The following is a 27,630-nucleotide window of genomic DNA, read 5'->3' as shown; positions in this document are numbered from 1 at the left end:
CAGTTGTTTTCTTGATCTTTTATTTACTTCAAAATCAATGAGTTTTCTGGTGATATCTTGAGAAATCAACCGATTTTTAATGGTAAACCAGCGCTGTTTATTGATAGTAAGAAGAAAAATTCCTTGAGATCACACGAAAACACACAAAGCTTAGTTGTCACAGAAAAATTGAATGGAATAAAATGCATAGAAGCATGTCCTCCTCAGGCTTCTGTATTTTTTGTTATTTTACCTGTTTACAGATATAGATTTATTTTAACCAAATGGTTGAATGAGTGTGAGTTTGCTCTGTTGTTTTTTTTTTTTTTTCTTTTTGCAGTGACACTTGTTGTCTTAATCCCTGCTCAGAATAAACAGCAGACATGCCAGTCACATTTATTGATAGCCTGACTCTGTCATGCTGCAGTTTCATAATAGAGCCATCAGGGGGAGGGACTTCTGCCGACTCAAAAGCCTGATGGCGTTTCTGCAAGTGTCAGAAAACAACAGAGACGCCCAAAGGAGCAGCCTTGTGTTTGAGCTAAAGCCATGAGGGGAGCAGAGCGGCTGTAGGAGATGTGGGAGCTCATGCAAGTTTAGCATCAGATCTGCTTCTGACAGAAGGTGAGACAGATGGTTTCTTTGCTTCTAGCTTGTGGAGCGGCTCAAAGTGTGACAAGAAACTTCAGCAGATAGGAAGTTTGAGTTTTTTGAGTGTTTTTTCCAATGTATTTGCTTGTGTTTACAGTGTAAGACAAGATAAACCAACATTCTTTTAAGGGAAATTTGAATTGTCATAAAAAATGTGTTTTTATAGTTACAAAGCATGTTGCTGCCTTTTTCTATCAGACAAATGTTTTTCAACTATAGAACATTTCAGGTGTCCTTCCCTAATTTCTTTCAAGTTATACACTCCTGTCTTTACAGTTTAATAAAATGCATCAGCATTTTAGTGTAAGAAAAAGGCTTATACTTTTACTCTTCTGCTGTCAAGCCCTCTTCAAGCAGGTGAAAGTAGGTACAACTCTGATAAAGAATGCTTTTACAGCAAGCTGGAACATGCACTGCACATTTTCACTGCTTGGGTCAGAAGTGAACAGAACTTCCTCTGTGCATCTCTAGGGTTGGACTGGTGGAGAAAGGCACAGAGACCGGCTTTAGTGGCGAATCTTGAGGAGAAAAACTACGTCAATGAAGACACCAGGCATGGCTGTGTTCAAACAACAGAATGTGGAGGACTTCTATGAAATGAGGGAACTTCTGGGGAGGTGAGTGCGAATACAGAGAAAATGATCCTCTTCAATTTGTATGAGTCAGAGAGTGATTCAGCTCTGGCCTTGAAAAAGTGGTCCTCGTGTGTGATCTTTGGTATGCAAACAGCATGTGGCCTGTTAAAGCATGAAACAGGGAGTGTCTCTGTGTTTAAGTTGGCTGAAGTTTACAATAAGAGATAAAGTACAACAGTCAAATGCACTCAAAGAAAACAGGCTGGGTTTGGGCACGCCATGTTCAATCCAGGAAGGAGAATCCAGTTTGATTTACAGCTTTTGCAAAGGCTGATTCAGGGCGGTGGATCAGTGTGTTGAAGTTACATGTGAAGGAGGAGTGTGTGCTGTGCAGACATCAAGGTACCTGCCCCTTGGGGAAATGAATGAAGCAACTTCGCAGATTGCAGTATGAATTGAGGAAGCTGCAAATCCATTTTGCAGAGAGGGACAGCTTGGGCATGTGCGGCACTTAGTGACAGATTGAGAGGTTGTGAAAGGAGGGTGTATAACCTCTGACCTTTTAGCACCAGTCAAAATATACACAGTGTCGAGGGATTGACTGTACAGCTTCTATGACACACCCAAACAGGACAAACCAAGGCCTGCTTGTGAAATGGAAGATCAAGCTGCATTTAGTCATCTACAGAAGAGGGGTTTGATGCCCTACATTTACACTGTGTGTTTTATTGGAGACTCCTTGTACATAGTGTGTTTAGAAATCAGTTTCTAAACTGGCTTTACATGGACTTTGATTGGTATTAATTTGCCATAACATAAAATATGCAATATTACAAGGATCCTTTGTTAATACCACATCAGAAATGTATGATTTTCCAACCCAACAGCCTTCTAAATTATGTAAAACATCAGAGATTGGTGATGACAGTGATATAATCATGATTTTTTTTGAAGATTTTTTGCTGCATGGAAGCACCTGTGTTTGATCAGCAGCTTATCTCACATACTGATTCTATTTCCTCCTGTCTAACTCTTTGCTTTGGTTGTATTTACTCAAGATCAGTGGTTTTCAACTTCTAGGTCCGGACCCAAGACTGGGTAGCAGAGCAAATCTCAAGTTGTGTGTTTGGGAAAAATGGTGGCAAAATATCTATAAAGCACCTAAGTCCTTGTGGACATGCACCAATACAATTTATTTTACTCTTTTTTTTCATGAAAATGGGTACATTTGAATGTTTTCTCAGTATTTCAATTCATTTACCTCCATTTTATGCAACATCAAGCTGCTTTTCCTATGATAATATGGTAATTTTTCAAGATCTCTGGAAATTGACAAAAATTACCTGTATTCATTCGGAAGTAGGATGTAAAACATGTTGATTTTCTCCTGTCTCTTTTTCCACTCATATATTTTATTGTCATTAAATAAACAAGCATTTTTTTTTTAACCTTTTTTTTAACAAACTTTTTTTTAATTTGGGTTGCAAATTTGTAATTGAAGAAACTGGTGGGTCCTGAAGCTAGACAAATAGAAAACCACTGCTCTACGTGAACGTTGTAACATTTAACATTGCCAGTCTGTTCTCAAATTAAAATTCATTCTTATTACTGACTCTACACAAATCATAAATGTGATTTTCCTTAATAAATACATTCATTGCTGCCTTTATAAGTAGGTATGTAAATAGATACTCAACCTAATATATAATATGTATCATTATACTGGGCTCATTTTACAAAATTAGCCATATTTTTTCAGAGATTGTGGTGAATTCTTGGTTAAGCATAATTTGCTCAATTTGCTTACAAAAAAATATTTATTTTCTTATTTGTAATTTTATGTAATCATTTTTAATTTTGATGTTGTATAGTTCCTCATATTTATTGCATTGGGGATCATCAAATTGCTCTGTAAAATTTAAATGTATTTAAAATCATATTAAACCCTAAAAGGGGTATCTTTAGACAGACCATGAAAGGCATGTAAACGTAGTGTTTGAACACTAGTATTTAATACCTCTGTCAAGATAAACTGAAACTTTCTGTGGTCTAAAGCCGCAGCGGAAAGAGGAACTGCTTTTTCAGTCATAAAAGGTCTCTGAGAATTTTGTCACCAAGTATCAGACGGAGTTTGTGCGTGTAGTTTTTGTGTGGTGTTTTAAAAGCTCTGTAATATGTTGAGGAGGAGGTGGCGGCCCACCCTACCCACATGTTTTGAGAGCATCATGGGTTCTTATCTCTCATTTAACGTCACAAAGAAAATGTTGCGCAATATTACTCAGTGCCCCCTTGGGAGGTTGAGGAAATTTAATGTAGGACGGGGGGCAATAAATGATCCGTGTGGGGTATTTAACATGTCCTTTCCTCTGTGGAAATGTTTAGAGGCACTGGAAAGTTAGTTCATCATCCTGTCCTTCAGCTGACAGATTTTAACATAAAGGCTGATGTACTCAGTGTTTCTTTCCACCTCTGACGGAGACATTTGGTAAACCAATCCATAGAACAACCCTTTACTTAGCGTGTGAGGCATTTACTGATACTGTACAAGTGATGACACACATGTTGACACACAGTAGGAAGTGCTGTAGCTTGAGACCACAGCTGCTACCAGCCGACCCCCAACCAGACTGGTAGACTGTTACACAAGTGAGCGTCAAGGCAAGGCTGTGGTTCCTATAAAGAGGTGAGCTAAGTGACCTGCCTGTCAGCAATAACTCTTCTCTTGTCTATGTTTGGTCATGAAGCTGAGCAACATTTGCATGAAGCTTCAAAGTCACTGGCTCTGAGTGAGAAAACATCATCTTCTTTAGTCATCTTCAAGTCACGACAGAAATTCACAGGATGCACAGCTGGACAGGAAGTACCATTGTCTTTACACGCCTAGACAAAAATGAAAGGCTTGTGAACTTCTGCCTTATTTTGAAACCTGTGCTGACATCATATTGATCATGAATCCTTCTTGAAGATGAACCTGGCTCACTCACAGGACCAAGTTTTAAATGTGAACAAATGATAGATTGGTGGCAATCATATTTCATAGACCTTTATTATCCACACACACCCAGCTGATTGGTCCCTGTAGAACCATGATCAGGTTAATATTGTTCTTGTTTGTTTTTTAATCAACCAAAAGAAACTGATAGCTTTTGACTGGGTCAGAAACTGCTGGTATAAAAAGGCAGGGCTGGACCAGCCCTTTCTTATTATTTTTTAAATTATTTATAACACATTACTTTGAATTTTGGTGGGACCTGTAGTAGTAACAGAAGGTATATTGAAGAAAAACATGCACTGTCTCTGAATGGGTTTATGTTTTTTCAGCCCAAATGTTAAAGCAGGCTGTCCCATTGACTTCTGTCATGTGAATGACACCCCTTTGACTCACTGATGATCTGAGAGGGGTCTGACTGCATCTGACAGCCACTCTCATGGGCCATTTATCTTAGGCCCCATCCACACTGAAACAAATTCAGGTGTATATGCAAAAGTTTTTTGTCCTATCAGTGTTTCATCCACACGGAAACAGTGTTTTGGGTGACTGTAAAAGATACTTTTTGAAAATGGGTCCCAGAGTGCATAAATCCATAAATGACTACCGTTTTGTCTCCATGTGGATGGCTATCCGCATCTTTCTTGGAACGATTACGTCACACAGCGTAGCTCTCTTTAAGGTACCTGCGCAGGTCCGGCTAAAACAATAATGGCAGACTACAGGGTTGTGTTCGTGCCGCAGAAGCTACTGAGCTTGTTATGGCTTTTACAGCAAAATCTGATGCTCCTTTACCACCACCGCAAAGCATATACACCATATGTTCTTAAATCAAATGCGGAGAACAACCAGAAGGGCAACTAGAAGAAAGTTTGTGTCAGTTTTCTGTGATCTTCTTCTTCTCCTTTGTTGCATTTCCGTGGCAGCGTTACAGCACCACTTACAGGCTTGGCATATGTGCTACAGCATTTTCAGTCATTTCAGTGGTTCCGTGTTTTTTCGCGGATATTTCCTGAAATGATTCCGTCTTTATGGAAAAAATTTTTAAAACGAAACAGCAATATATCGTTTTCGTCTCCGTGTTGATGGGACCTTAGAGGCCATCTCTGTAAAAGCAGAAAAACATGCTAAAACTTCAAAAATAAAATTGGAATAAATGTTCGTTTAGGGTAAGGATTACAAAAATGTTTAATAAAGCTGTAAATAGTCTGCTTACAGGAAAGAACTTGTCCCCCACGAAAACACTCTTATGCCGCAAGCATAGCTTACGTAGCTCCATTAAGTTGCATATGCTACATAGATAGCAAAGCTACATAGAGAACGCTGCTATGTAGCTAATGTAGCTAAAGCTAAGCTCAAAAAGCAGCTACGTAACTAAGTTATCTACACAGCTAAGTTAGCTATGTTTGCTAACGCTCACACTGTTAGAGCTAACTCAGCTGCACCAGCTATGCAGTAACATTAATTATGTAGCTAGCATAGCTATGTTATCCACTTTCACTTTGCATTGGACACTTGGAGGCATCATTCTTACCTTTGTAGGTAAACAGTATAGACATCCATTACCTGCGTACATGGAAAGAGAGGTTGGCTGTACATTGTAGTCCATCTGTGGGAAAGAACAAACATAGGCCAGAATTGTTCTTTATGATATTTTTATTTTCTAGACATACCATGCAAATGTGAGAAAAAGGAAATGAATTAGAGAAATGTTTGTATTTTGCAGAAGTAGCTGTCCGTTGACAGGAAGCATGACGGCAGAGAGAAGCGTGTAAGACCACAGCCTTCACACTCTGTGGTGTTGAAGTGAAAAGAGCAGACAGTCGTGATGCAGAGAGGTGCTAAAGATGAAGACAGTAAAGTGCTATACTTTCTCCAAAAGGATTTACTGTATGCTGAGTATGTATAGCACAGACAGCAGGCATAAATATACAAGGAGGAATGAGAAAGCGTGGAGTTGGCTCCGAGGAACCGACATTCCTGCTGTTCAGTGGGTGAAAGATGCGTTTATTCAGTACAGTCTCAAAGAGGGAACTCGCTGACTTGTTCCCAGAGTTCCCAACTGACAGAGGTCATCCTGTTTCTGACACCTTGCTACTGCAATGATGCTCTGATTGCAGTGGACAACTTCAAAACAAGTGGGAATCCAGAGAGTCCTGCTCACTTCCATGACATGAATGATGAGTTATTTAGCAATGAAAGGAGATAAAGCGACAGTTACACTTTGTTTTGGTTTTAACAGTAGAAAATACATTTTCTGAAAAGATGAGTCACGTTTAATCACCAATGTCAGGGGCAGTAGGGGACCCGCCTTGGTCAGTTTTTGAAGCTTTCTTTGTTGCCGTCCTGAAGGTTGTTCACTTGTGAAATGTGTTTAAAATCTGGGCAGGCGCCACTTGTCCAAGAATTCCTCCAACCTTGGCTGTGGATAATGACCTTCAGCTGTTGAAAGTGGAAACTCTGTGGGGAGATAGTGCTTTCAGCCCCACTGGCTGGCTTAGAGCTAAGACAGACGGCACGCCCGGCCCGGTGTGGAATACCACTCCCAGCATCATGATCTATCTACCCTTCATAACAACATCATATAGAGTCCATGCATTGACATTTACGGTGTTGCACTTTTCACGTTAGATCCACAACACTCACCAGGACAGGTATCTCTGTTCAGTCTTGATCTACAGACAAATCAAGGGCATTGTAGCTGCTCCTACTATGTCAAAGCTGCTCCCTATGGGGTGATCAATGCATGTTTTTACAGGAGGAATTCATTGAGTGACATCCCCACCTCTTCAGTTCACACATTATCGTACTCATGTCTAACAGGGTCAGTCTTTTAGGGATGTCTCAGGGGTGGAAATGTCCTGTGAATAGAACAGATAGAGGGAGCGTTTCAGATTCCACCCACACTCTGCACAATGAGTATGAGTGACTCTTTGAGACTATTGTTACTAGCAGAGCCTCACATGTTCACACTGAAATCTGATCTCATTATTGTTTTTGTTATCTTATTATGAAACAAATTAGATTGCTAAAAACTTGGAATGTAACCAAACATGATATAAAATTTTAACAGAAACATCTGTTCATCTTATGCAATCAAGTGCAGGCGCTCTGCAACTTAAACCGCTTTATATGTGGGAGAATGTAATCAATCTCTGTCCTACACTGCAAACTCAAACCTAAGCATGTGTTTTTGCATGGTTTCTACTATAAAATGTCATAATACCCTCCTACTATCAAATTACCCACTTACATAACATGTTTGCATATGGTGCCTATAAAAAGTATTCACCCCCTTGGATGTTTTACCCTTTTATTGACTTTATGAATCAATCATGGCCAATATAACTTGGCTTTTTTGACAAAAATGATCAAAATTAAACCTATTTAATGTCAAAGTAAATATGGATTTTCTAAAGTAACATCTTCCTTGCAAAACTGCTTAAGCTCTGTCAGGTTGCCTGGAGATTGGGCATGAACAGCCCTTTTGAAATCCAGGCACAAATTGACACAAATTTGACTCGTCCACTCCAGGACATTTTCCTTGTTGTCTTTAAAGCATTTCTGTGTAACTTTCACTGTAAGCTTCAGGTCATTGTCTTGCTGGAAAGGCCGTAGTTCTCTTGCAACTGAATAAGATTGTCATCGAGGATTTTCCTACATTTGCCCCATTCATTTTACCCTCTCTCCTCACAAGCCTTCCAGGGCTGGCTGCCGAGAAGCATCCCCACAGCATGATGCTGCCACCACTGTGCTTCACAGTAAGAATGGTGAGGATGGTATCTGCCAAACATAGAATCTTGTCAGATGGCCAAAAAAATACCATTTTGGTCTCATCAGACCACAGAACTTTCTTCCACTTAACCATGGAGTCTCCCACGTGTTTATGGCAAACTCTGGTCAAGATTTGATATGAGTTTTCTTCAACAGTAACTCTTTCTTTGCTACTCTCCCATAAAGCTTTGACTAGTGAAGCGCCCAGGCAACAGTTGTATGCGGAGTCTCTCCCATCTCAGCTGCTGGAGCCTCTCTTACTAGTCTCCTTCTTTACTATACTTTTCACCAACTTTTCTTCTTTGAGTTGCCTGGAGTGTTCTTTTGTCTTCATGGTGTAATGGTTGCCAGGAATACTGGTTAACCAGTGACTTGACCTTCCAAACACAGGTGTTTTTATACTACAATCACTTGAGACAATATCACTGGACTCTGGTGATCCCTATTTAACAAATTGTGAGACTACTAGCACTAATTGGCTGGACATCTGTTGAATTAGGTCCATCATTTTAAAGGGGGTGAATATTAATGCTGTCACTTATTGTACTTTACATGTTTTTATTTAATTGGCATTACCTTGCAGAAATCTGTTTTCACTTTGACATCAAAGAGATTTTTTTGGGGAAAAAAAGCCTAACTATATTGACTATGACAGCTTTATATCATTAATAAATGGGTTAAACATCCAAGGGGGAAAATACTTTTTGATAGGAACTGTATTAGAGTGGACTCACACTATGCAAATTGTGCCATGCCCAAGCACATTTGAACCCCAAGTTCCTGCTTGACTAATGTAAGTGCTCTTTACCATGTTTAAACAATGTACACTTCCTTGGCTCTGGCATCGATGGAAGAAGTGGGATTCAGCACAGTGTGCTTCTCATGCACAAGCAAAAGCATGGGCGACTAAAATCTTGTGTGTGTCATATGATGACATATGTACAAAAGATAACTGGGCTCAGGACTGAAACAGTGAGAGCAGCAAGGAAATAATCTTGCCTTACAATACAGGCCAACTGGGCCTCATGTCCTAAGACAATTAATAATGTACATTAAAAAAAAAACAAGAAATAAGGCCTGCATTGCTTGTAGTAGGTAAACAAACTCGAAGGCAGTTTTCACATGTTAAGAGTCTTGGACTGAGACCATGATTTGATTTCATAATAGTATATGTTCTTCCAAACATTTTGTCCCTCCAAAGTAAAAGTTGTCAAAGATATGGGGGTTGCATGGTCAAAGGTCCCTTTAGTCTTGTTGTTTTTGAGTGAGGTAACTGAGCTAACAGTCTCCAGTGGAGCTGTTCGCTGATGTGATTGTAAAACTGACTGAGAAGAGGAGAGGGTGTGCCTCAAAGACAGCACACTGGCTCTAAATCCCACATTAATGCAGCAAAGAAAATTTTAAAAGAGTAAGAGGGGGTTCTTTAAACTAAAACTACTATTAGTGTTGTGTCTCATCCATTTGCAATGAACTCAAGACAGCTGTTTAAAGGGGTAAACTTTGTGAAACTATTGTTGCATGGTGCATCTGGACACAGCTCCAGCTCAGCAAAGAGGCAGCAGGTAGAGGTCTAACTTGTAGGATGAAGCTATTCTTAGCCCTCTAGACAAAGAGATGATAGTGGACACAGACTGGACAGCCTCTCACAGCCACCCTGAAATCTCTGTGAGGACAGTTATGTCCCAAATATATGAAAAGCCTGCCAGTTATTATCTATTTCCTTTCTGTGTCTTCTTCACACTGTCTAAAAATACAATGTGCCTGAATGTAGCAGGGGAGAAAGTGAAGAGTAAACTGTTTGCATACTTGACTTAATGCTCCTCTTCTCTCTGTCAAAGATAATGTTCATCTTCCCCACTCAGAGAGTCTTTGCCAGCTCTGCCAACACCATCGCCCTCCATTCCCTCAGTGGCCCATTAATGAGGGATTTCTGACTGAGAGGATTGTTTTAATATAAAGCGTGGGCAGGTTAGCACACAGCAGCAGGAAGTGTGTAAAGCGGCAGGGCTTAGTCAGGTCTGAGATAACAAGTGCTAGTCTGATAGTAAAGCCATGGAGACTAAGCACACGTATTTGACTGGGCAGCAGGGCTGGAAAACACTTGTGCACTTCTCTTTCAGTCTGCCAGTGGGTCAATTATGAGTAAAATGACAGTGCAGCTATGGCGAGTATCTATCTATTTCCTGGGGTTGAGGTCAGGGCTCTGCGTGGGCCAGTCAAGTTTCTCCATGAATCAAACTATGTCTTATAGTCCTTGCTTTGTGCACTGGAGCACAGTTATAGGTTGTTTCCACCAAACGGTCCGGCTCAGTTTGGTGTGGAACAGCACGCTTTTTCTTTTGCGTTTCCATAGAGCAAAAGATGGAAAGGGTCCCAAAAAACTGACCCATATACCATCTCACTTTTTGGCACCCTTCCATAGGGGTACCAATCTCACCAAACCATCCCAAAAAGGTGGAGCTACACAAACAACAAAAGGGGGTTGCACTGATGTTACATCAGTGCGCAACACAGCTGCTTGGCTCCGGGCTGCAAAACACGGAAGTCAGCTCAGTGAGGAGCAAGCGAAAACGGGTGAAAAGCAGACTAATATCTGCTTAAATTGTGGATATTTGGACTCGATCGTTTCCTTGTCCGTGGATATTGATTTCTGGCCACAAATCAAGTTTCCTGACGTTTATCTGGACCTGGTTGCAAGTATGGAAACCCATTACATGAAGCTCCCACCACACAGTTTTTGTGCTTACATCAATGACAGAGGAAGTTCAGAACACTTCAGCTATTGATTCAGCAGAGCGTTGGCCACTTTTACACACCATGCACCTTAGCAGTCACTGACCCTGCTCTATGATGGTCTGCCGCTTTGTGGCTGAGCTGCTGTTGTTCCTAAACGCTTCCACTTTCTAATAATATCACTTACAGCTGACTGTAGAATATCCAGCAGGGATTTTATTTCAAAAAACTGAAACTGAGACTACAGTTCACACAGGCTCACCAAAATTGAACAATAGAAGATTGAAAAAATGTTTGATGATTCTCAATTTCAGCAGGGACATTCAGATGGTAGGGCCAGAATTCAGCACAAACAACATAAAAGCATGGATCTATCCTGGGCACCTTAGTATTGATTGAGCACCGTCTGAACGCCACAGCCAACGTAAGTATTGCTGCTGACCATGTCAGTCCCTCTGTACACTGTGTGTCCATCTTCTTATGGCTGTTGTGGGTATTTATAAGTCTCCTGTGGCTGTTTTTCCTCTGCTCTTTTAAACCAGTACTGCAGGGGCCCCATGTGTCAACAAAGCTGTCTATCATTACATTTTGACCTTTTATGTAGCATCATAGCATCTAAGAAAAACTGAACTCTTGGATATAAATCAGCACTATAAAAACCTACTTTAAAACCACTTAAAATCTGAGGAGCCCACTGGCAGGCCTGCAGATTTTTGTAACTATTCAGTTATTTAAGAAGTGATTGCTCATAGATATACCACAAGCTACTTAATGACAAAGTTCAGATTCTCAGGATTCTGACAATGTTAACTGTTTCAGGATAAAACCAACCCCAGCAGCCTCAATTAATGCATTTGTCAGGCTACAAACAAACAAACAATAGTTAAAGGGCCACAGCTCACCATTAGAAGCTTCCCTGTACTCTCCTGATCATAATATTGCATCAAAAACAGTCCTGCTAGATCAGAGCAAGTCCCCACAATCTTAAACCATGGACTGGTGTTGTATAATTTCAAATTTGCCCTTGTTTTTCTCCATACCCCACTGTATTTGCTGTAATTTTTTTCCAGGCAATTATTAGCAATGCTGTATAGAAAAATGTCTGCCAACCTGGATCTTTTTGGAGTGTCCAGTTGAAAAAATTCTGGTCTCATAAAAACAGGTCAACTGGACCAAAGCATGAAGCCTTTGAACCTGAACTAGCTAAGACTTCATACTTTGGTCCAGTTGAGTTTTCCAGCTAATACCTCCCAGTTATGGCCATCTACAGGGCTCTGTTTCACAATACAAATTCAGACAGGAAACTTATATATATATATATATATATATATATTTATATATATATATATTTTTTTTTTTTTTCCTCATGTTATTCAACACCAGAAGAAGCTACAGTGAGTCAGTTCACAGTTTGAGAAGAAACTTTAGAGCATTACCTTTCTAAAGACATCTTGTTCGTGAATGTACTCCAAATGGTTAAAACCCAGTATTGAACCCAGTGTGGCTATTCCTGGATAGGCGTTTTTGACTGATTTTACTCAGAATTCTCCACTGAAGCTATGATTTAGACATAAAAATACTTTTACATGTAATAATTGCTTTTTTTTATGCATGTCCTATTTGCTGACATGAAGGAGGATTTTATGACTTGTATTGCAGCCAGCTGGTCGAGGAGGCTCCCAATTTATTGGCTTGACTCTTGTGGATCTGTCATGTGCTTTCAGTTTTTTTATGTGTTCTGTCATTTATGCAAGAATGTCAATAAATGATTTAGATAGAAAGATCGAAATTCATGAAATACATGTAACAACCATTTATTTAACTAACTCATGCAATAAGAGCCAAGTGAAACAATAGTCTAGTGAAAGATAATCTCCCAGCCACACCTCTGTAATGAAATACTTAAGAGTTTTGGGATTTTTTTGTTGGATTGATGAGCCAAAGATGGCTTGAAATTTGGCAGGAAGGTTGTTGGAGTAGGAGGACAGCAGCTCTGTCTACACAGTCGGTGGACAGAGCCGGCTGATTGTTCTCAGTTTGTCTGGGAAACAGGAAGTGGTGGACTAAACCTCAATTTTTCATCTGGTTTTGACACATGACTTCCTCCCTGACATCTTTTTTCACCCCTACAGCATCCTGTAGTAAACTGTGAAAAGTTTCATGAGGGAGCATTCTGTATTTAAAAAATATGAGCCAAAACAATACTGAACGTTTAAGCTTAAAAACTTCTCTTTTGTGTCTGCAGTGGGCAGTTTGCAATCGTCAAACGCTGTATAGAGAAGAGCACGGGCGTTGAATATGCAGCAAAGTTCATCAAGAAGAGACAGAGTCGGGGCAGCAGACGTGGAGTAAAGAGAGAGGAGATTGAGAGGGAAGTCAACATCCTGCAGCAGCTTCAGCACCCTAACATTATCTCGCTACACGACATGTTTGAGAACCGCACAGATGTTGTGCTTATCCTTGAACTGTAAGTTACTTCATTATTTAACCAAACATTACAACAAATTAAGAATTGCTAGTGTGAACACCAATGTTACAGCTAAAAACATCTTCAAAAAGTATTTTTTGCATATTGATATTGATTGATCATTATTTGTATAGCTATGTCCACGTGAGTTTATTTCTGTGTTCATAGCTTGTTTGTTGAACCTGTGTTTGCTAAAACCCTTGCCGGGATCATGTGCCACAAAGAATCAAACATCTTTCACACAGTCAATAAAGCTTGTGTTGAAAAGGGGCCTCATCCCGGGTCCAGAGAGTGCCTGGGAACATGGAGGACACAGTTAGGACTAAATGAAAGCCCTAAGCAGCTGGGGTGAACTGACAGACAGAGCAGTTCCTGTTATATTCAGGATCACACACTGTACATTATTCAGCCTATAATTTTTTCATTGTGTGGATATAAAAGAACATCATGTTTGTTCACCATAATCACTCTGTGGTCATTTTTCTCTGACATCATGCTCACGGTGGGAAGCTAAAAATGAGTTTACTATTGTAAACCTGAAAAACTGTGATCATTTGTCATCTTCTGGTGAACTGATAAACTTAGAATACAGTTGACAGTTGAAATATGGAGAAATCTTTGCCAAGGTTTTATATTAAAACAACAAAGATTTGATAACCTATCGCCCACTATCACACAATGGCTAACGCTAGCATCCCTAGCACTCCAATAGCTATTATTTGTTGGCTAGGAACTAAAAGACAACATTTAGAAACATTAGAAACAGTGAGAGAAGCTCATCTACCTTTTTAAATAACTTTAATTATCGATAGCCTAAGTGCTAAATGTTAACATTAGCTGTTGGTGGGTAAGATGTTGGCTTAACTTGAACTGGTCGGATTTCCTTAAAGATTGTAACAACCAGTCATTTTTTTCATTATCTTTTTGTGTACTGAGCAAATTAAAAGCATCAGGATTTTATAAAAAACCAAAGGACTCCAACAAACCTTAGGATGAAATAACAGGTCCATAAACACCGATACCCACTAGTAGGATAGCAGCTAGCTAACACAAGCAAGTCACTTCAAAACTAATTTTAAGATGCGTCAGAATCAAATGTAATGTCATCTGAATTGAGTTAACTAGTCTGATTTACTGAAATTAGAAATTAGAAATTGTCACTTTAGCTTTGTTAGCTTTAGCCAGAGCAAACATAGCTATGTTAGCTATGTTTTAGCATAACTTCATTAGTTAATGGGGCTAAGTAAGCTTTAGCAATGTGATTGGTAGAAAACTTAGTTAGAGCTAACGTAGCTATGTAGATAACATACCTACCAGCTTACATAGCTGCTATGTGAGCATAGCTAGCTCATTTAGCCTCATAGCTATGTTAGCTATGTAGCTACGTTAGTACTAGCTAAGTTAGCTTAAGCAACTAAGCTATGCAGATAATATAGATGTCTAGCTTATGTAAGCTACTAAGATAACACTTACATAGATAACATTGATATGCAGCTTATGTGTCTGCTTTCTGAACTTTGTTTTAGCCACTTCAGCTACATTAACTGTTATCTACATAACTCATACAGCTAAAGGAGCTGTGTATGCTAAGCTTGCTGCGTTAGAATATTTTCATGGAGGACAAGCTATTCGTAAAGCAGACTGTTTACTCAGCTTTATTCAACATTTTGTAATCAGGTTTTAGCTCTTATACATTGTTGTAAACAGGTACAGAGTGACTGAGGCCATAATATGTCAGTCCAACTCATAGTCAACAGACTCAAATTGTTTATGCTAAGCAAATATCTAAAACATCCAGCACTTAGAGCATCCAAATCCTTAGCGCTCACTTAAGATAAGATTCAAGAGTGCCCATGCTCCTGATAATCTGAGCACACAGGATGAGCTTTTAAGTGTGTGCTTGTGTGTGTATGTGTGTTACAGTGTTTCTGGAGGAGAACTGTTCGATTTCTTGGCTCAGAAGGAATCTCTCAGTGAGGAAGAGGCCACCCAGTTCATCAAACAGATCCTTGATGGAGTCCAGTACCTCCACTCCAAAAGAATCACACATTTTGATCTTAAGGTAAGAAAAAAACATCTGTGTAATGAGAATCTATTTATGTCCTATGGAGAAGATCGTATACCCAGAACTGAATGTACATGCAGGCTGTAACAGTTCTTTAATGTCAATTATATATAGCAGGTGTCTAATGTATGTGCCGGTAGAGTCTGAATCACACATCCTTCCTGTTTTCTGTGGCAGACATCCAAACACTCAGATACAGACACCAAAAGGTTATCTCATCACTTTTAGAGAGCAGTCGCCCACACCGCTCTGATAGTTGCTGTCCTGTTTTTTTTCTGCAGCGCCTCTTCACTTTTGGGGCTTTTTGTTTGGTATTTAAGGAGAAAAAAGGAAAGAATTCAAATCATACCTGCCTGAGGCCTTGACCTTTAGTTTACAATGGCAGATCTGTGTGCTCATTTGTGCTGAATGTTGTCTGTAAAATCAGATTGGTTAACTGAGGAGAATGTGATTGTCTGTCTGGGCTGCATGTCCTGTGACCTTTTGACTATATTGATTTATCAGGATGCAGAGCAACATGATGACGTCTGAATCTGTGCACGTTGCACAATCATGTTGAGGTTTTGACATTTTAGTAGGACTCATTTGTTTTCTGTGACTCATATGAGAAGATTTCTATCACTTTCACAGTTGTATGCTTAAAAAACCACCTTCTCTTAATTAACTATGCTGCAAGTGCAACTATTTCTAAAAGTCAGATACACAAATGGCTCTTCTTTCTTGAATAAACATGTTTTTTTTTTACTCATTTTAAACTGTCTAAAGGTTGAAATGAATTATGAAACTTTGTTTATTACAAGGGGATGTGTGCTGAACTGTTATCTTGCTAGCTCTGAGTCTAATAAAGTCATTTCCTGTTGACACTTGGACACCCCAGCTCCCACATCCTTGACAAAGTCTTGCAGATGCCGCCTGTACCAGTCATTTATCAAGTTGGTGAGGCTTGAATAGATATGGAAGCCTTGGATGGACATACATTTTTATGTTTTATTCTATTCCATTTACCATAAGTATTATTCTGTTGTTTTCATAAGATCTCCACTCATTTATTGCTATTCTCCAAATAACAACACAGATTTTTCTAGTAATTCCAAGTTATTCCCAGTCTTTTTCTTGATATCTAAAGATCTGACCAACTTTCATGGTAACACAAGCATTGTAAATAGATGGAGAACTCAATGAAAATATTCAGTAATTGATCTTTGTCAAAGAAGAATGGACAAAAATGAATGGTAAAGATGTAAAATCATAATTATCACACTAACACGTATGACTGTCATCATGTTTTTCTTAAATGCTTGCACATAAGGCAGCATTCAACAGGTAACTTACCTTTCTTCAGATTATTTATGTATCAGCCACTCTTGGTATTAGTAAAACCTGCTAAACCAACATATGTCTGTCTTTTGTTCTTTTCTACTTCAGCCTGAAAACATAATGCTGCTTGATAGGAACGTTCGTCGACCCCACATCAAGCTCATAGACTTCGGACTGGCACACAAATTAGAAGCAGGGGCGGATTTCAAAAACATTTTTGGGACCCCTGAATTTGTTGGTAAGTCTTTTTTTATATCAGATATATGTGGGGCATTTTGTCATAAGGTTTTTGTGTGTGATGCAGGAGCATGTACTTTCCATTTTCAGCTCCAGAGATAGTTAACTACGAGCCGCTGGGATTGGAGGCAGACATGTGGTAAGAGCCTTTAATTATCTCTGACTCTGCTGTCTCTCATACAGGAAGCTTCAGAGCAGAAATTAAACTGACCTTTTACTGTTTTTTTTTTTTGTTACAGGAGCATTGGAGTCATCACATATATACTGTAAGTTTGGAGGGATTTTCAGTTATGGATGGGAATTTTAATGTCCCTGAAGAGATTATCATGGATTATCTAAGTGAGCATGTGAATGTTGTTTCAGATTGAGTGGCGCATCACCGTTCCTTGGTGACACAAAGCAGGAAACACTGGGAAACATTTCCGCCATGAACTATGATTTCGACGAGGAGCTTTTTAGTAGTACAAGTGAGCTGGCAAAGAGCTTCATCAGACAACTTCTAGAGAAGGACAAAAGGTAAAATAACTTGATCAAATGTGAAGTCTAACAACTCTAGTATAAAGCCCAGAATCATGGAATGGAAAAAAACTTCAACCTTTCCATCTGCTTCCACTTAATGACTTATCAAACATGCACACCAACCCAGTATTTCTCTAGTTTCTACTGATGATTAATATACATACCAAATTTAGTGGAAATAGCAACTGGTGGATCTATGCAGCCATTGAGCTTTAGGAGAGAGATGGTGGGAGAACAAGCAACACTATTCTGTTTAGAAGGTCATAACTTGATGATTTATTTGGGTAGATGTTTGCCATAGTAACGTTAAAAATGTGGCATATTATACCTTTAATATAATGTTGCCTCATTTATCTTAAAATTTGAATGGAAGGTGAACAAATTGCCAGACATCTAAAGTAAGGATTGAGGCACATTGCTTTAGTCTTTATACCCCGAATTAAACCAGCTACAATATAACTATCAGTGGACAAATATTGAGACAGGTGAAGCAATGTTCAGTAGACATCTTTTTGCCACTTTGAACTAATTTTTACCACTGTTATCCAATTTTTTGCCATTAATTGCCACTTTTAACCCATTTTTTTTGGCTTTTGTTCCCTCTTTTAATCCATTTTTGCCACTTTTAACCCCTTTTAAAGACAAAAGGCTCTTAAAAGGGTTTCCCTTTTTAAAAGGAAACCTTCATTATCAGACAGGTTCCTCTTGTTGGATAGATACTTGTATCTCTTGCATGTATATTGAACTAAAAAACTCACTAGATATCAGCATTTTGAGTAAATTTGAGTGTATAAACTCACCAGGAGGCTGCCATGTTTTGATTTGCGCTGGTGGTGTGATGTCACAGTTGTGCAGTGCTCCTCGCCGTTCCTATGCAGTAACCGCTGTTTCAGACTGGCAGCCAGTGTTAGGGCTGCATCTCACACATGGAGAATTTTAAAATTTGAAGTCTCTTCTATTTTTTATTTGCACCATGAGCACTTATTTTTCCATCTAGACCAGAAAATGATAAATACAGAGCCATATTTACCTTCTTGTAGCAAATATTTATGTCCACATCTGCAGTTTGAAATCTGTTTCTTGATGAACCAGATGAAGGCCAGGAGATAAAATGCATCTGTTTAATGAAGTTGTTCCCCAAACGTCTCCTCTTTATGAAGCTTTCTGTTTCCACACGGTTCAGGTAAACACAGTATGAAAGCACTTCCGGTTTATGCTTTTCAAAGTTAAAGTCCACTTTAGCATTTCTTTGTAGAAACTCCCATCGTATGTACATAATGCTTTTTATTTTGAAAAGCTCCCAGCATGCTTCCACTATACACTGAATCCAGTCAATTATAGGGAGTTTTATGGAGGTAAAAGGAGGAATGACAGAGCTTTGACAGCAGGGAGACAAAACCAACATGCAGCAAACTCAGCCTGGCATGAAAGCTGGCATGATAGCAACAGCTGCAAGCAGCAAAACCGTCTGAAGCAGTGGTTACTGCATAGGAACAGAGAGGAGCGCTCAAAGGGAGTGCTGCAGAACTGTGACGTCACACTACCAGCGTGGACCAAAACATGGCAGCCTCCTGGTGAGTTTATAAGCTCAAATTTACTCAAAATGCAGATATCTAGTGAGTTTTTTAGTCCAAAGAGATACAAAAACCTATCCAACAAGATGAACTTGTCTGATCATGCAGGGTTCCTTTTGAGAAAAGAGGATTACATGATCAAACAATTTTATACTACAGCATTAAACTGCATTGCCCAGCAGCGTCTCTTTCCCAACAGAAGCCCTAAATGGGCTTATGTGAATGCCTCTCTGTGTTGTCCAATTAGCATATTTTGACATTTTAATGAAATACTAAACATTGACATGCATACATGGACAACAACAAAGGCACCAAGCAATTGTGTGCTTTAAGATCACTACTACTGTATGGAGAAAGGCCTATAACCAGTTTTCACAAGGTTGTCTGTGATTGCCCTCAAAGTGAATTACTTCATTTAACAAACTCCCTAGCATCTTTTTTCTTAAGTTTGGTAATTCTATAATGTTACTTCCTCTAACTTTTGTTGCTCCCAAAGAAACCTAGAAGGTAATTCTTGACTAAAATGCGTAGTAGCCTAAAATGTACTCTGGCACTTGGCCACTTAGCCAAAAAAAACCCAAAATATTCCTGTGAAACTTTACTCTAAATCCATTCCTGAGAGGTTCATATCCTTATACATGACTTCTCACCAGCATACCTTGTGTCTTATGGAGCTGTGGGACTGTATTTACTCAGCTGCATTTTTTCTTTCCTTACCCTAGAAAAAGAATGACAGTACAAGACGCCCTTAACCATCACTGGATTAAGGTATGCACTCGATTTATGAGTACTATTGCATGATTTTGTGTTCTCAGTAACAGGCATGTAAAAGATGACTGTTTTGAATTAAAAAACAGATAACAGAAATATCCATTTTTATGATGTGCCAAAAACACTAACTTTTTACATATGTTCTGGCTTATTGAAAAGACACTTTGTCACAGTTATATTGTTGCTATCATTGCACCACACCCTTGGATATTTCCCCCACCCTTGACCAGTGGTGATGCTATACTCCACACATCTGTACAGCTGTTTTTTTGCTGTTTCATGTTATCATTGTGTCATCAAACTGAAGCAAGATTTCACTAAGTGTGTTTTTAACAGTCTGGAAAGTTGAGGAGGTCAACTCCAATGTTTGCTGCTCACATGCATGGGAATGTTGTTTTTTGCTGTGGCGTTTTCATCCTGTTTGGATACAAGCATGATGCCAGGAAACATAATGCTCTCAACAGGAATGTCCGCACTCTTACCTGCCATGGCTTTTCCGCTGTAGGGTCACACACTAACTCTACAGATCTGCCACATCTGCTGGGATATTCACAGCTGTGTGTGTTTTCAAGATGCAACAATGAGACAGCCTCTCACTAAGTGTCCCCCCTCCACCCTTCTGTCTGAAGTCCTGTGGCTGCATCAAGGAAGAGAATGCTGCACCAGAAGAAGAGAGAAAATCAGAGCAGCTGAAGACGAGTCGTTTAAAGGAGTACACTATCCATTCCCATTCCAGTGTGCCCCAGAACAACACATATGCAAACTTTGAGCGCTTTGCTCATGTAGTGGAGGATGTCAATCTGATGGAGATGGGATTGTCAGAGGTGGCAGGAGCCAGACACACCCTCCAGGCGGATATAGAGGCACTACTCTCTATCTACAATGATAAAGAGGCATGGTATAAGGAGGAAAGTGAGACCACAAGGAAGCAGCTGTCTCAGGTCCACTACCAGTTCCGTAAAATAGAGGCCACGAGGATGCTGCTGCAGGATGACATGAAAGCTATAGATACTAAACTAGAGAGCATCAGCGGCAAGTACAATCATAGGCAGAGTCGGCTGGACGCTTTGAGGCTGGAGCTGAACTCTGAGCTGCAGTGGCTGCAGGAAGTGATGAGCTCCTTGCATTCAGAGGGAGCCAGCGGCAGCATCCACATCAACAGCCTGAATAAGGACGTGAGGCAGGCGCTAAAGGAGCTGCTGCATCCGTCCTGCAAGAGGGAACTGTGTCCTGAGGCAAAACAGCCTCTGTCAGAGTCCAAGTCATATGAAGAGACACTTTCTTAAATGCTTGAGAAAATCTTAAAAAATCAGAGCTGTTTTTCAGCTGTACAAAACTGTAAATGTATAGCTTAGTCCTTTTTACTTTTCTTTTTCAACCTAAGGTACTGTGATATTACATTGCAGTAATAGTATGTATTTGATTTTGGAGTGACTTGTGTATTGGCTGTCTTGGTGAAGTAAATTGATGTGCTTTCATTGCTTTCCTAAGCTACACGAAGGACAGAGTTTGGCTTACCCTGGCATAGCACAAAAACAGGTTACCTTACACTATTCTAATGCTTGGTGAAACCACTTCAAGCACTTCTGTTGGCACTACTGAACATATTTTTGTCAAAGCTGCACAAAATCAGCATAGAAATGGTGAGTGGTGTTTTTACAGGCTGCTAGAGACAATTACATAAAGCTGTTAGTCATGCATATAGCTCCCCTTTACAAAAAGATGCAAGTATGAATTTATCTCAAACAAATAAATGTAGCTAGAGCATCAGTATACTGATAAGTACATTTTATTACGTATTCCCAGGTTAGCTGTTTCCCTTAGCTTCCAGCCTAAACTGAGCTAACTAAAGCTAAGCTAACTGTAGTGAGGCTTCTACTTCTTATTTCAGGGGTATAATATGCTAATTTTGTTATAGTAGATTTTGCACCTTTACACTAATCTCTCAGATAAAAACAAATCTCCTTTAGCACGTCACTTTCCTGTTTCCTCACTCCTCCCTCAGTGTTCTGATAGAAGGCAGCCATTTGCAAGACAGTCTGGCAACAGACCGCTCATCTCTGACGGCCACTCTCACAGACCGTTCATCTGAGCTACGGTATATCTCAGCAACGAAATACTTGCTAAAGCATTCAAAATAAAATCGCATTAAACTTTCTGTACAGGGTTAGGGTAAGAGTCAAGGTAATGGATAGAAAACCAAGAGCTAAAAGTCAAAATCTGACCTGTAAAACCTGATTAAAAACATTTGATACAGCCCGGTAAACAGTCTGCTCACAGAAAAAAAACTGTCACCATTGAAAACATTTTAATGCACCAAGCTTATCTTACATAGCTCAGTTAGCTGCATAAGCTATGTAGATAGCATAGCTACACAACTAACCGAGCTACATAGCTAACATATAGCTGCATAGCTAACGTAGGTGAAGCTAAGCTCCAAAGCAGCTACATAAGTTATGTAGCTCATTATCTACTTTAGCTGCATTTGCTAAAGCTCATGTTGCTATAGCTAATTTAGCTACAGATACCAGAGCTACATAGTTAATGTACCTAAAGCTAGGCTCAGAAGCAGCTTGCAACATTAATACATTAATTCGAGGCCAGTGTACATAAGCTTTAGCTAAAGGTTACAGAGCTGAAGTGAGCCACTGTTTGTGCTTCTAAAATGGGTCTATACATAATTAAACCCTGGATTAGACCTCTGACCCTTTTCTCTGTGTTATTTACAAAATTGTTCTTAGTCTGTAATGTTTGCATTGTGGTTGTTTCATGAAAGTAACTGCCAGACTTTGTTGAAGTTAAAGTTGTAGTTGAAAAAAAAAAATCTAAAACTGGAAATACATTGCACCAACAAATGATTGCACTTCCTCTTTGAGATATATTGTGTCTCAGTTGAACGGTCTCTGAAAGTGGCCATCAGAGATGTACAGTCTGTAGCCAGACCCCTCCCACCTTTTCTAAGATTGATCTCTGATCAGGTATGTAGCTCAAAGATGACTCAGTTCCTATTTCTTTTAAGTACTTAAAGACCAAAGAAAGTCTTTTTTAAATTCTGAAAGTCTATTGGTTCTAATGCAGTTGAACTCTGCCCTTTGAGTAGACAAGGCTATCTCTCTTCCTCTAAAGTGGGAGGTCTAATGTTTAAAGGAGAGGTCACTCAAAAAAAAAAAAAAAAAAAAAAAAAAAAATATTGGTCATTATTGAGCCTTTGAGCAACTCATGAAAAAGCTGAAGGAAGGCCATTCCATCAATGTGAACCCAGAGCTAAGAACAACAAAGCTGAGGGAATTTTGCCTCACTCTTTTTTAAAAAGTCTCTTTAACTAATATTTATTTAGAATATATTCGATTTTACTATATTTATGCTTACAATGTTGCATATCATATCTTTTCATAAATATCAAACTATTTCTTGAATTATTTTTATTGCATGATAGCAGAAATGTTCTTAACAGTAATGAACCTGTGTGTAGGCCAAACTCAAGAAAAGATTGCAGGTTGTAACCAGTTAGTTATTGCTCACCTTAGCATTCTTGTTGTAATTCTATGAAAATGTCACATTTATTTAAATCTGGTAATTGTACACAGATAATAAAAACATATCTATTATAAAAACTCATTTATGCCAGTAGATTCTCTTAAATTCAGCTCACTGGTTCTTTGACAAACAAATACACTAGTTTTATTTTGGACTTTGTTCAATGTGGAAGCCCTCCAAACAGCCATTCATTTTATTTTTCTTGTATGTTTCTCTCATTAAATATAAATTGTGTTTTTTTTTCTACAGTCCTGATTTATATATGTCTTTCCCTGTAATAATGAGTCAGCTTCTGGAGAGCTCAATAGAAGTGTTGATGGAGTAAACTAAAATATGTTGATGCGTGCTTTCAGAGAGCTTCAATAGTTGAAGCTGTTTCTTTCTTTTTTTGACAGGTAATGAATGACACTGATAATGAATGTATTTACTGTGTTCTGGGGAAAATACACAGGACTAAGCTGTATTTCTATATGATGGAATTTATGATTATTTTTTTTTGTTATCGATCAACTTTTTAAATCCCATTCTGATTTTTAAGAATGTGCATTAATAATGCTTTGTAAAATGGGTATCCATTTTTTTAAGTTACATTTGAAGTTATTTTTTAGATTTCTTTGTAGATTTAAATGTGCACTTTTGCTAAAGGTTGAATTTATTTATTTTAGAAATAAATCAATTTTCTTTCTTTCTTGGAGATGTAATTTAAGATGACTGTAAAGTGTTTTAGAATACATTCTAAAAATGGATCAGCTCATTTCTAGTGTGCTGTGATAGAGTCACACCTATGCATTTTTTTCACTGTTGTCTAAACACTGAAATAAATGTTCATCATTAAATGTTTCCTATTCTTATTCTGATGATATGATATGACTTCTAGTACATCCATTAACAGAATCAAACCAGTTCTTCACATACTTAATCATCTGACATTGACATAAAATGTTCTATTTCTGCTGTTTCGTTTCTGACTGTGTCTCTGCAGCCTCTGAATCCCAGACAGGCCATGGTGAAGAGGTTATCAGTGGTCAACTTGGAGAACTTCAGGAGACAGTACGCCAGGCGCAGGTGGAAGGTAAAATACAGGATTTCAAGTTCTTGACTGTGCTCTGTTTTTTTTTAAAGGTTGCTCTCAATTGATTTCATATTTCTTTTAAATGTTATCACTCAACAGCTATCATTCAGGATAGTGGCTTTGTGCAACCACTTAACCAAGATCATGAAGAAGGGCCACAAGCCTCCTGAGCAGGATGGGGTAAGAACTCAACAATACCCAAGTCTTAATATCTTTATGTCAGCAGATGTGCTAAAAGTAGATAGTACCTCATCCATTTTGATTACATTTTAGCTCCGAATTATGCATAATTTCAGTGTGCCTGATCTTACTGGTTGTTGGTGTTGTTGCTGTATACCAAGAGGCTAAAGGCCTGAAACATTCGACCTGCAGCATTTCCAGTGTGACATCTGCTATTGCTGTGATTAACTGTCTCCTTCAGAAACCAATTATCAACTCTTTCCAAAATTTCCTTACTGGAGCTTTTACCTTCAAAAAAGGATCATTTTTAAAGCTTCGGGAGTGATGTTAAATGCATTTTGTTATTTTCAGTTAGAGCCAGGCATCTGCTGTAACGCCAGAGTGTGGCATATGTTTGAGAGTGTAAGAACTTCTTCTAAACCGTCTCTCTGCAATAAGCAAATAAATGTCTTTCTCAAAATACCGACCCAGTATTTGAAAGGGGATGAGATGTCTTTTGCAGTATTTTTTTAAAAAAGTAATGCAGTGGCTAACATGCAATATGGCCTCTACCGGATCAGTGGGTTTAAGTGTTTGTTTTGGCGTGCTGTTATTCTAAACCCTCCTTTTATTATTTTGAGGGGCCCAGAGTGCTGTCATCATCTGTCACCACACAAACGACAGCTGCTCATTAACTCAAGCTTCGTATTTTTCAGAGGGATTGTGAAAGCGACAGAGAAGAAGAAGAAATCATCCAGAGGAGACCGAGGACCAGAAAGAGAAGCAGCACTTCCTGAGAGCAACAACCAACATCAGTTTGTTTCGTTCAGTGGTTTTCCAGTTGTTAAACAATGACTGCACCTTTTTGAGGCACATTTTGCAATAGTTAGTTGTCAAACCATTCAGTAATAGTGTTTCAATAACTGATTAGTAAACAAAGATGTTACAGAGATCATTTGCTGTACTTTGGATAACAATATGCAAATAGATAAAACTCAAGTCACCCCTTTTTTTTCTTTACCACAGTAAGATAATCAAACTGGATTGTTGCTGACAGGAACTGAGAAGCCACTTTCAGCACAAACACACAAAGGCAGCTTCCCTTTGTAACTGCAGTCTTACATGCATGTCTTGTCTATGCAGGTTGCGTATTGACACTTAGGAAAGTTTTACTGTCCAAAGATATGATGGTAAAGCACCACGGCATAAAAAGACCGAAGCAGATCTTATTTACAATATGTTTACATGTTGTTTTTTCTTGACATACAGCAGTGCCTGTTCAAACATTGTTTACCATTAACTTCCTAATTTTCCACACAAATCATTTACATGAAACCTTAGCCTTTTACAATATCTTCTTAAGGATGTTTGTCAAATTACTGTAAATTGAGATACAGTGAATAAATATGTTACACATAAACATGCAAAAACTTCACAGGTCACTTTTAAAGCCATTGTAAAGCCTTGATATATTTTGATGTATTTATGTTATAAATATATGTGCTGGATGTCTTCATTTGAGTGTTAAGCTCACAAAAAAAGAGTATCAGTGTTTTAAATACACATTTTTTTTCTGAAAACTTGTATGAACTGTCATCTGATTTGTTGTTTTAATAAAATTATAAACATGCAGTTTTTATTTACTGGTGCTGTAAAGTAAAAATGTATTACCATTTGAAAATGAGAACTTTTTGTATTTAAGGCTACAGCCAGTGCAGTGAAGCTTTTAAATCTGTTGTTTTGTGCTCTATAATATTCTTTCTCATTTCCTGTAAAAGATGTGATCATGATCTTGAGGTTAAAGTAAGAGTACTACCATCTGAGTAACACTGAAGTGATTGTTATGACTGTTAGTACTCTGTTTTTAAATGTACTAAAGGCTATCCACAAAATATGTTAAGAATCCTTCAGCTTGTTAAAACATCTGATTTAATTTTTGAAAGCTTAAGTGTGTATTTAGATGTGATGTTATATATTAACTGTCTGTGAGAGGTGCTGTCTGAGATCTGCAGACAGACTGTCAAACAAACGCGCCCCCGACTCTGTCAGGCTAGACTGTTGCTAGCTTAGCACCATAACGCTGACCTGAATTACAGTAACATGATGAGGACTTTTCCTTTAAGACAGCTGTGGGTAATATTTATTACATGTCATAAATAAATAGATATAACAATACATGATTACAAATATGTAAATGAATCAGTCCATCTTTTGGCCTTATCAAAAGCAACTTTTGCCACAGTTACTGTATGTGATGCTCTTAGTGTCCCTGACAAATCAAAATAAGACAATAACAGTGCCTGACAGTAAATACATTATCAGTTTGCTGCACATCAGCGAGCACTAATTGTGGCAATGCACTTTCACTGATTAATCCTCCAGCCACTGGTCAATAATTAGTTCCACCACAGTAATTTTGTTAAGGATCAGTTGGGCTGAAAGACATTGAAGAGATAATTTGACCTGAACTAAATGCATTTTTGGCAACCAGTGGAACAGATTGGGCCAGTTTTTACCCAGGAAAGGAGTCAGAACCAACAAGAGGGAATCTATGAATCTGTGTTTCTGTATGTCGTTACAAGAAACAGGTATTTATGATGCATTAGTTTAGAATTATGAGGAAGGGGGTGGTTAAATCTTTGTGTGAGTCAAACATATTTGCCATGATAATAACTTTCTTTGTATGGCACCTTTTTCAAAATTAAATTATGATTAGCAGGCATTATAAAAAACAACATACTGATAGAAAACAAAAGACCAAAAACACTCAGAAAAAAGGACAATTAAGCAAAAGTAAATATGAGGAACTAACAGTTATGTGAACTGATTTAAATTTGAAATTGATGCCGTCCTCTCTCCAAAATGGTCATATCAGATGTAGCACAGAGATGGAGAGTAGGAAAAAGTAAAATATCCTGTAAAGACATCCAAGCAAGTGGAAGTTACAAAGCTCACCCAGAACAACAGACTGTAATTGACAGTTGTAGAGATACTACTCAGGAAAGTAAACTGACTTTTATTCTTCAGACCAGTGCTTACCAAAGTATGGGCCAAGGCCTACTGGGCCCTGGAGGTACAGTAGGTGGGCCATGAGAGGCCTTTTACCTCATAAAATCCATACATTAAACATTCTTCTATGCTGCTTTAATGTTGCTTGGAAAGGGATTATGAGTTCAGTACAATTCAAAGGTTGGTGGCTCATTAATTGTAC

General features: G+C 38.6%; 1 protein-coding gene across 2 annotated transcripts; it reads left to right on the top strand.

Annotated features, from left to right (window-relative positions):
* The first annotated feature begins 467 nt into the window (after positions 1-467).
* Positions 468-26,492, top strand: dapk2b (death-associated protein kinase 2b). 2 transcript variants are annotated; one of them, XM_041796300.1, is made up of 12 exons: positions 468-603; positions 1,102-1,247; positions 12,947-13,168; positions 15,092-15,230; positions 16,659-16,788; positions 16,878-16,926; positions 17,027-17,053; positions 17,151-17,303; positions 19,603-19,648; positions 24,171-24,260; positions 24,360-24,440; positions 25,136-26,492. In XM_041796300.1, the coding sequence occupies exons 2-12, from the start codon at positions 1,171-1,173 to the stop codon at positions 25,214-25,216; spliced, it is 1,095 nt and encodes a 364-aa protein (XP_041652234.1). In that variant the 5' UTR covers positions 468-603; positions 1,102-1,170; the 3' UTR covers positions 25,217-26,492. The 2 variants fall into 2 exon arrangements, with proteins under 2 accessions (XP_041652234.1, XP_041652233.1); XM_041796299.1 differs by lacking the exons at positions 24,171-24,260; positions 24,360-24,440; positions 25,136-26,492 and adding an exon at positions 20,281-22,349.
* Positions 26,493-27,630: the final 1,138 nt, after the last annotated feature.

This window comes from Cheilinus undulatus, linkage group 9, assembly GCF_018320785.1.
Source record: "Cheilinus undulatus linkage group 9, ASM1832078v1, whole genome shotgun sequence".
Lineage (NCBI taxonomy): Eukaryota > Metazoa > Chordata > Actinopteri > Labriformes > Labridae > Cheilinus > Cheilinus undulatus.
The sequence above is the reverse complement of the archived record's forward strand: the minus strand, read 5'-3'. Positions and strand labels throughout refer to the sequence as shown.